This window comes from Monopterus albus, unplaced genomic scaffold (genome assembly GCF_001952655.1).
Source record: "Monopterus albus unplaced genomic scaffold, M_albus_1.0 scaffold27.1, whole genome shotgun sequence".
Taxonomy (NCBI): domain Eukaryota; kingdom Metazoa; phylum Chordata; class Actinopteri; order Synbranchiformes; family Synbranchidae; genus Monopterus; species Monopterus albus.
In genome coordinates this window covers 1,700,714-1,709,674 of record NW_018127907.1, presented here as the reverse complement: position 1 = coordinate 1,709,674, position 8,961 = coordinate 1,700,714, and the positions used below count along the sequence as shown (strand labels likewise).

Sequence of the window (8,961 nt, the reverse complement as noted above, 5' to 3'; positions counted from 1 at the left end):
ATTTGAAATTTACGTCCTCTCCACTCTCAACAAGCACATAATTAACCAACCAGTGAAAGGCAGCAAAATTTGCAGGTTCTTTTCCAATGTCCGCAAGTTCATCTGCAAGCCCTTCCAGAAGTAATTCATCTAAAAAAAAAAATATTTGGGGGTGGGCGGTGTCTCATCCTCCTCCTTGCTTTGTGGGTTTTTACTCCGGGTGCTCCGGTTTTCTCCCACTTCAAGTGTTTGAGCAAGATATAAATCATCACTGTAAATGTTCTGATTGATAAATAGCTGTTGAAAATGTAAAAATAAAATACAAATTAAATTTCTGCTCATTTCTCATTATTTTCATTAATACATGTAAATATGAATCTACTAATTTATTTGAGCACCAGCTCTGGTGTTAAAGTTTTAGTCATGACCCAAAATAGTGACAGTAGTAGAAATGTTAGGTCTGTGAAACTCTTTGTTTGCAGATGAAAAATCTATCCACCCCTCTCCATGGTGTCCTGTCACGAATTCACTGCCTGTTCAATATTTTGCATATGGCTGACTCATGAACAGAGATGTCAACCAGCTGCAGTAAATCCCTCAAGTCGACTATGTTTTCCAGAAAGAACTATGGCATTTGACAGCGCCCAGACACAGATTTGTAGGCACAGTATCAGATTTGAGAACGGTAGGTTTAGAGCATTCGAGGATTGGGGAAGGGGTTAGGGTTAGGTTGCATTTTTTTGGCTTTCTCAAATCTGATTTTGGTTACTGTACCTTCCGTCTCTGATTTTCTGTAAATGCTACCAAACTACATGGCCCTTTACAGTAAACATTTTCAGAAATTATTGGGATGTAGCTGACATCACATTTGATAATTTTCTTGATAGAGCTGATGGTGTTATCTGTCCAGATTGATTGAGATTGGCAGAAGACTTTGGAGATCACAAGGTGGGGCTGCTGCAACATGGCCTAAAGATGTTGAGGAATCTTTTCTTCATGGATTTCTTTTTTCTTTGTGTTTTTCTGAACCTCCTCCATTTGACTTTCCAAAGTTTTTAGTTTTTCCACAAGTACATCCATAGAGTGCAGTCTTTCTTTCTTCAGGTACAAAGCCTGGTTAAGGGTCCTGATAGACTCCAGGAGGCTGCACTTTTCCTGATTCCACTGGAGTCTTTCATTGTCCAGGTTTTCCTGTGCTTGTAGAAATGCTGCGTTCAGATTGGAGGTTGCCTCTGTGTGCTTACTAAGGAGGCAGGGCTTCTCCTGATTCCACTGGAGTTGTTCATTGTCCAGGGCTATTTTGGCCTGGATCAAATCTACCTTCAAGCTAGAGGTTGCCTCTGTGTGCTCGGCTAGAAGACAAGACTTCTCACTCTCCCACTGACATCTTTTGTTCTCCAAGTCCTGAGTCAGTGTTGCCTTTAAACTGGAGGTTTCATCCATGTGTTCAGTGAGGAGGAAACATATTTAATTTTCACCACTGCAACCAGGGACTCAGTTATTCACTTCAGTCAGACTGCTTTATTGTACTTTACATATTTCTATTACATTTCACTTCAGTCATTTAATGTCATGGTAATGATGTCAAATTGTCAGTCCTCAACTGTATCCGAGGAGTGACTGCATTTTTAAACACCATTGTCTTTGCATAATTTTCTCGTGTGTGTGTGTGTGTGTGTTTTCTTTTTTACTCTATGTCGTCAGAGTCAAAGAGGTAGGCATGGAGCTCGTCCTCAGCAGGGATGTTGTCCACATTGCTGACTGTGACTCTCTGGGTAACAGGCATGTATCTGGGCATGAGCTTTCTCCCACTCTGAAAGAAAATTGTCTCCAGTTTAAGCATTGCTCCTGATCTTTGTTTTATCTTTTACTGTAAACTCATTTTGGCTTTTTAAGACAGGAGTATTCTAATTTATTAAAATAGAATTTATATAACTAGGAACCACAATTTCCCAAGCAGTTTTTCTTCTTGAATTAAGTGTTAATGTAATCCAACGGGCTTTACCCAGTATCTTACCCAGTGCCACACATTATAAATGCAGGCCAGTGAAGGCTGGTAGAGAGTGTCATTCAAATGATTGTGGTAATAATACACTCACAGTACATTTTGATAATTACTAGTGGTAATACAAATTTTACAGAACTGTATAAAAGGCTGCCTGAAGCAGTTTTAAGCAAATAGCTTACAGTTCTCTTGGAGTCAGCCAGAGACCTCTCCAGGTAAATCCTCATCCTTTCTCTCTGTTTCTCTTTCTGCGCTCTCGACTTTTCTTCACGTTCCCTGCAACATGATGTAAGAAGAGAGGGGATTTTTTTTTTTTAGATAACATGCTACTGTATTTTTTAATAAGTTTGGAGAGAATTTCACTTGCAAGGACCATGCCATCAAAGAGTGAAGTTCAGGTTATTCATTGAATGAATAGGAGAAAGATGATGTAGGCTTGGCTCGAGCTCGGCAGGATGATGGCAGCATTTTGGGAGGGTGGGTGTGTTAGGTATTTTTAGTCAGATAGATATTGGATAGATACTTTATGTATTAGAAATGTTTAGTGGAGATAGGATGTCTAGTTAGACTGTTAAATGCTTAGTCATGCTCATCAGTTTCTACAGGGTACATCTGGTCAAGGATAACTAAATAGAAAGTTGATGACTGTCAGCAGACAGGGGGTTTAATATTATTATTATGACGTGTATAACTGTAGCCTTAGCCATAATATGTTCTTATGTTTAATATCATGACATGTTACTAGAGGTCAGTGAGAATGTTTTTAGTTACACACCACTTAACCAACAGACACACACACACATTGATTTGCTTCATGTTTTGACTACTGCTATGACCAGCTGCAAAGCTGGTAACAGAGACGTCTCGGTTGACGTTTCTGTGTAGTATGGGGCTAGCCCAACCGAGGTGATATAATGTATAGGCCTGGTGGGTTCAGGGTCTTGCATCTTGCATCTGCCTGCGAGCAGTTTGGAGGTGCAAGATACTTGAGCGTGTAATGTTAATTTTACCTGTGATCCTTTGAATAAATCAGCACTGTTTTGTAGTTACTTGGACTGTCTCGTCTCTCAGAGTCAGTATGGTAGAAAGTACGGGGTACAACAGGTGCGAAAGCTACAGAGTGTGTGGAAGTGGAGGTAAATATGACAGGAAGAGCTGTGTTTGAAGCGTGGTCCTGCTCCTGAACTTCAGATTTAAATCTCTATTTATTTAAGGAAAAACCATCTCAGTGTGCAATGTATACCAAGATTTATATTATACTGATGGAAATCTTTGGCAGCAGTTATGCTGTTGCCCTTTGACATTACCTTCAAAATAAAGTACAATAAAGCAGTCTGACTCAAGTGACACTTGCTGCATCAATTTTTTTCTTGCAGTCAAGACAGTAAGCAAAACGTGGCCACTGAGATATACCTGCTCCTCCTCTCACGGTCCTTGATCTTCTTCATCATCTTCAAGCTTTCTTCAGGGATGCTCTCAAGGCTCAGCAGCAGTAAAGACACCCGGTTCTCAATGCTGCCTAGCTTCTCCATGACACTCAGGTTGTTTATACCGCCATCCACACAGCTGTGATACACCTCTGTTATCTTTTCACCCAGAGCATCAAGGAGCACATCCTGTAAACAGGGGAGGTAACCAACTAGCATGCTGTTTACAGTCCACTGGTGCCACCCAACATGTTTTCTGGGTGTGGTTACCATTAGATCCATTTAATATTGTCAAGTGCAGCTTTTAGATGTAAATTGGATGGTTTGGGGTAAAAACATGATCAAACATACAATGCATTACACTCTACTTTCTCACCTGTTCCTTGGTGTTCAGTGAGACATAGAACTGGACTTTCTGTTTGAGCTTGTTGCCTTTTGCTTTCTCTTTGTCAACTCTCTGCTTCATGTCATTTACCTGCAGAGCTAGCTGCTCTTCATCCTTTTCACTTGAGTCAGGAAGGAATCAGAATTTGATGGATGTGGCAAAGAGGAGGGGAAAGAAGGGATGAATAATGCAGGGGGAAACTCAAAGTGTAAAAACAGGTCTAAACCTCCAAGAAAAAACATTTCAGCAATGCAGATAACCAAATAAAGGTGCACAGAGATGTACAAAAAGAAGAAGTGCAGTGCTCATACTCAGGCAAGAGAACAGATGTCAATGACAAAATTTGAATTGAGGAATAAACCTTGAACCACAATACTTACATCTCGGCCCTGGTTGTCTCCATGGACTGTCGGAGCTCCTCCACTGTCTCCTCCACCCTGGTAGAGTTCTGAATCAGAGACAAGTTCTGCTCTGTCAGCTCTGTCAACATATCTAGAAGTTGCTGGGGATCAGTGAAGTACAGCTCTGGTGCCTCCTGCTGAGAGGTGACAACAACAAGGTGGGAAAGACAGACCACTGTGAGCACTGTAAATAAGATTAAAAGAGATATTGCTTCAGTGAAAGCAGGTAAGTAAAACTGACCTCATATTCTGAGCTCTCACTGTCCAGGTTAATAGTTGGGGTCTCTCGTAGCCAAAGGAAAGTTTTTGCATATTAAACCAATATATTAAACCAAATTTACTGCAAAGTTATACACGCATGCTGTGTGCAACAAGACAAAGAAAATTTATTGTGAAATTATATTTAAATGTCCATAAACATAGCTTAAAAAGAAAAGATATACTGTATACTTACATTTTTAATAGTTGAAAATGATTTTAAAGGCATGTTTCTATCTATATTATTGTTTATTTTGTCTTATGCTGAACACTTTATGAAGTCATGGATTACCCACTTTATTCATTAGTGCATTAGTGTTTAAGAATCTATAAGTCCAATCCTGTATGTGCAGCAAACCAGTTATGAATGTTGTGATTGGGTGGCCCATGTTGGTGTGTCCCTGTGCTGGTGGGGTTGGAGGACAGCCTCGTCCCTCTGATGGAGGGCAGCTCTCTGCCTGGGCTGGACAACACACCTGTGTGCATGTTAATAACTTAAGGAATCAATATAGACTAACATTATCCAGTCTCACCCTGGTCATCACAAACTAATTTCTGCCAATATAGGTGGTTTCAACTTGCACCAAGGTGAAGTACTTGCCATTCCTACTAGGTGACTCCTCAGGTTCCCTGCTCTTCACATTCTGTGTGTCTCTGTCAGACTGGACATTCACTTTCAAAGCTTTAGTTTTCTGAGCCTCCTGCTGCTCTGGTGGAAACAGCTTGAACAGAATCTCCTTGTATCTCTTATAGTCTGTCAGGGTTTCTTCAGATGTGGCAAGTTCTCTATGAAAACAGAAAGACTAGCTTTAAATCTGCATGAGACTGTATTCTTCCAAATGTATTCACCTTGGTGCACCTTTTAGGTAATTGCTTGCATACACATAAAACATGAATAACTTACACACACATTACATACAACATCAGGCTGGACATTACCTTTTTAAGGTCCCTATTTCAGCATTCAGTCTCTTGATCTCAGCATTCTTCTCCTGATTGGACTTGGCCTCCTGTTCAAAACTGACAACATAGGCAGGACAACTATTTACAATCTGACTTTTTAAATGTCACATTGTTCTTTTGTTAGGGCTCTGAGTAAAACACAGCTTCAAGAAGCATAGTTTTACTTTCAGTCCCAGTAACAAGGCAGACACTATTTTATATCTACTGTAGATACTGCTTACAGTGTTCGGGCCTCCACAGACTTCTTCTCGTTCTCCCTAAGGAACTCTTCAAAGTTGAGGTTGTCTCTTTCAATTAGCTTTTCAAGCAGTTTCAGCTGCCACTCCTCTTTTGCAATAGCCTTGTCCATCTTCACAATCGCAGACTTCTTTGTCATCAGTGCTAACTGAGGAGGAAGATGAGAAACATAAGAAGACACTGACTGGACACAACAACCAAGATACATAGCATTAAACAATACTACTTTTTAAACTCAGCTGGCACAGCAGGGTGCACATCTGGTTCAGTCAGTCATGCCTGTCTGCATGTGATTTGTCAAAAAAAAACATTCTTGCCCTGTTTTAAACAGACCTATACACAGCAGATTTTTTGGAGTTTCAAAAAAAATGATTGTTGTAGTTTAAAATAAGTGTGAGTGTGAGACGGCTGACAGACAGCACACATTCAATAGGCATCAGTCAAAGTAAAACTGAGAACAGTCCAGGTTGTTGACACGACCCTATTTCTATTAAAATCTTACTAGCTCTGGAAATGATTTACCTCCAACACTGCCTTCTGCTGTTCCATGGAGATTAAGTCATGTTTGCTGTCTTTCATAGTGTTTGCTGGGGAGAAACCTGGAAATGTTAAAAAGCTGCAGGTAGCACATTTATAAAGTCTGACGCATTTTGAGTCTCTACTTTCTTTCCTCTTACCTTGTTTTATAATGGCCATCTTCAGTTCATGTCTGCCAGGCATTTGTTTAAGGAGAGTTGTCTTACTCTTGATTTGTTTTAGGTTTTCCATCTTCTCCTTTTCCTCCTCCGGTTCTCCCACCGACTCTTTCTTCTGCTTGGCCGTCATTCTCTCAGTGTGGGTTGTCTTCTCATGAATTGGTAGAGCCAGAAATTTACGCACCTCCTGAGTGTGGAGGAGAACAGAAGCATGACTTACGCAGCAAAGATCAATATTTCACCTTTTTGCAAACACATGAGTCATACAATTATGATGCAGTGAATAGAAAACAACGTACTTCAACATATGCGATTGCGCTCAAACACAAACACCAACCTCTTTGTGGTCCTCTTTTTCATTTACACTTAATAGAAGAATGCTGTTATTGTCTGGCACTTTGAATGGGCTCTGTTGTGTCCTCCTCGTGTCTACGAATCATGAAGTGAGCAAATAAAACAAATCAGCATATTGTTTCCCCTGGTTTTCTCTCTTTTTTCCAGGTTTGCCACTGAGCCCACCATACCTTGCTTATGTGGTTTGGCAGTGCTTTCTGTCTCTGAAACATCAGTGCTGCCAGAAGAACTCTCTGGGCCCTCTGTTGAAAATATGTTAATAATAGTATGAAATGATCAACAGTTAGTCAATTACTGGCTCAGTTTGCATTGTTTATTGTGTGTGATGCATAGCATTAACACTGACAACATAACTTGACAACTTACTGGGTTGTGGGGATGACATTTTCAAGATTTCCTGTGGCTCAGTATTTAATATGGCTGCAGGCTACAGAATGAATACAAATTAAAACCTTTTTGTGGATGACAAGCAGCTATATCTCTTCATTAACCCAAATAACTGATTTTAAAATTATTTAAGTCATTTTAGTCAAAACTAGGTCTAGCCCAGGACTGAATTTCTAAATATTTAACCCCATAAAACCCAGATGAACTCCTTTAGTATTGGAATTCTCAAACGTGAGTAGACCTGTGGAGGTGGAACACTGATGTGTATAAGGGCAATTTTTAATTATTTTAATCTTTTTTTCCTGTTTGCATAATTGTTACATCTTTTGTAGAACTCCCAAATGTTGAAATTTTGTTTGATGAAATTATTACAAAACTGCCTGACCAATGGGAAATTATATTTGGCACATGAATGAATGTGACAAGTTACAAACACTGTACAAAAACTGGGTTAATAGCAACCTACACATTGCTATTATTGTTGTTTTTATTATCCGACCAGTTTGTCTTGTTGGTGTTTAGTATTTAAATACGAATTATTTTTCCCCTTCTAAAGGTGCCTACAAGGAAGTAGTGACGTACTGCCAGATAATGCAGAACATTGCGAGGTAACCATAAAGTAAAAGCAGTTCAAAAGATAAACACCACCATGACCCTTAGAGGGCTCCGTACTGCACAGTGCGTTTATTCTGTTTTGTAAAGTGCAGCGTCTTTGTATTTTAAGTTAGGAACATGCAATGTAACGTTGACGTAGTTTTAACATGAGCTTGCTAAACTAGCTACAGGCTAGCCCTAGTTTATGTTTCTGGAAATTAACCTTTTGTGTTCTGTACAAAACAGAAAACAGTTTCACACACTTCTTGAAATAGGTTTTCATAATAAACGCACCTACCGTGTGACAGTGCAGTGGGCAGCTAATCCGCCACAAAGCGGGGCTGGTTGTTTGTGTACTGTTGTCATGGTAACTGTTGCCTTCACGGTCTCCTTGTAAAATTCTCATTCAATTGGACTCCATTAACTTGTGAGCATTGTAAACCCCCAAGAATGTCTGCAGCTACTTGTTGTGATTATACTACCATTTATATATTTATGTACAAACTGATACCTGCATATAATATTTTTATAGAGACAAGAGGTTATCATATTGTGCCACAAAACGTCGTTTGCTCATCACATTCATTGTCCACTAGATGGCACTGACAGATCACAATGAGAAAATAGTATTCTTTATTGCGCCGGATTGTCTTATGGTATACTGAAACCCAGATTTCAGGACTATACTGGAAACTTGAAAAACATGAAGACGCATTGTGTTTATAAGTGGAATATTGCATCTATATCAGTGATCATTTTTTCATATGTTAACTTAAGCTGGTTCACTGTTTACAAGTGAGTATGCTTAGAATCGGACACTTTACATTTCCCACACATCCACACATGACCCTACACATCTCAGCTCAACAAGGCTGCCCACACACACTACACTTGCTTGAAGGAAATCCCACTGTCAGTTTAAAGTAATGCAAACACATGGGAGAGTGTTGGCTCATGCAAAAGGAAAAGGGCACACTGTGTAAGGATTATTGTTTTATTCAGGTTTGAGGAAACATTTTGATGCCTGTCACTGGTGAATAAAAACCCAAAAGGAAGTACATAGATTTGCACAGAAATTTTACAGCATGATGATGCTGTAAAGGCAGTTAGTTTCTTACAGCACTGAATGAGCTGTTTGGGTATTACAGACTGCCTCCACCTCCCCCGCTTATGCAGCCCAAAGACAGTGGATATTTTGTATTACATAAGAGGTGAACATTCAGCCTTCTATGCATGATGAGATCGACAGCTTTTTTAAAAACATAATTAAGACTGC

At 39.7% G+C, this 8,961-nt stretch overlaps 2 protein-coding genes across 2 annotated transcripts; both read right to left on the bottom strand.

The window, feature by feature from the left end:
• Positions 1 to 1,483: 1,483 nt before the first annotated feature.
• LOC109957482 (cilia- and flagella-associated protein 100-like) lies at positions 1,484 to 4,475 on the bottom strand. Its single transcript, XM_020595378.1, has 6 exons — positions 4,439 to 4,475; positions 4,177 to 4,334; positions 3,788 to 3,917; positions 3,398 to 3,600; positions 2,167 to 2,260; positions 1,484 to 1,792 (listed from the first exon to the last, which is right to left on the bottom strand). The coding sequence occupies exons 2-6, from the start codon at positions 4,284 to 4,286 to the stop codon at positions 1,667 to 1,669; spliced, it is 663 nt and encodes a 220-aa protein (XP_020451034.1). The 5' UTR covers positions 4,287 to 4,334; positions 4,439 to 4,475; the 3' UTR covers positions 1,484 to 1,666.
• Positions 4,476 to 4,782: 307 nt separating this feature from the next.
• On the bottom strand, positions 4,783 to 8,106 carry LOC109957498 (cilia- and flagella-associated protein 100-like). Its single transcript, XM_020595404.1, has 10 exons — positions 7,984 to 8,106; positions 7,071 to 7,131; positions 6,875 to 6,946; positions 6,688 to 6,779; positions 6,333 to 6,537; positions 6,178 to 6,254; positions 5,640 to 5,803; positions 5,395 to 5,475; positions 5,057 to 5,241; positions 4,783 to 4,931 (listed from the first exon to the last, which is right to left on the bottom strand). Exons 1-10 carry the CDS (start codon positions 8,089 to 8,091, stop codon positions 4,783 to 4,785), a joined length of 1,194 nt encoding a protein of 397 aa, XP_020451060.1. The 5' UTR covers positions 8,092 to 8,106.
• Positions 8,107 to 8,961: the final 855 nt, after the last annotated feature.

Coding starts and splice junctions, on each gene's coding strand:
- LOC109957482 (XM_020595378.1), bottom strand. CDS start 4,286: ATGTTGACAGAGCTGACAGAGCAGAACTTGTCTCTGATTCAGAACTCT. Junction 3,918..4,176: donor GAGACAACCAGGGCCGAGAT/GTAAGTATTGTG, acceptor TCCTGACTCAAG/TGAAAAGGATGAAGAGCAGC. Junction 3,601..3,787: donor CACTGAACACCAAGGAACAG/GTGAGAAAGTAG, acceptor CCCTGTTTACAG/GATGTGCTCCTTGATGCTCT.
- LOC109957498 (XM_020595404.1), bottom strand. CDS start 8,091: ATGAGAATTTTACAAGGAGACCGTGAAGGCAACAGTTACCATGACAAC. Junction 5,476..5,639: donor TCTGTGGAGGCCCGAACACT/GTAAGCAGTATC, acceptor CTATGTTGTCAG/TTTTGAACAGGAGGCCAAGT. Junction 4,932..5,056: donor GGAGTCACCTAGTAGGAATG/GCAAGTACTTCA, acceptor ACATGCACACAG/GTGTGTTGTCCAGCCCAGGC.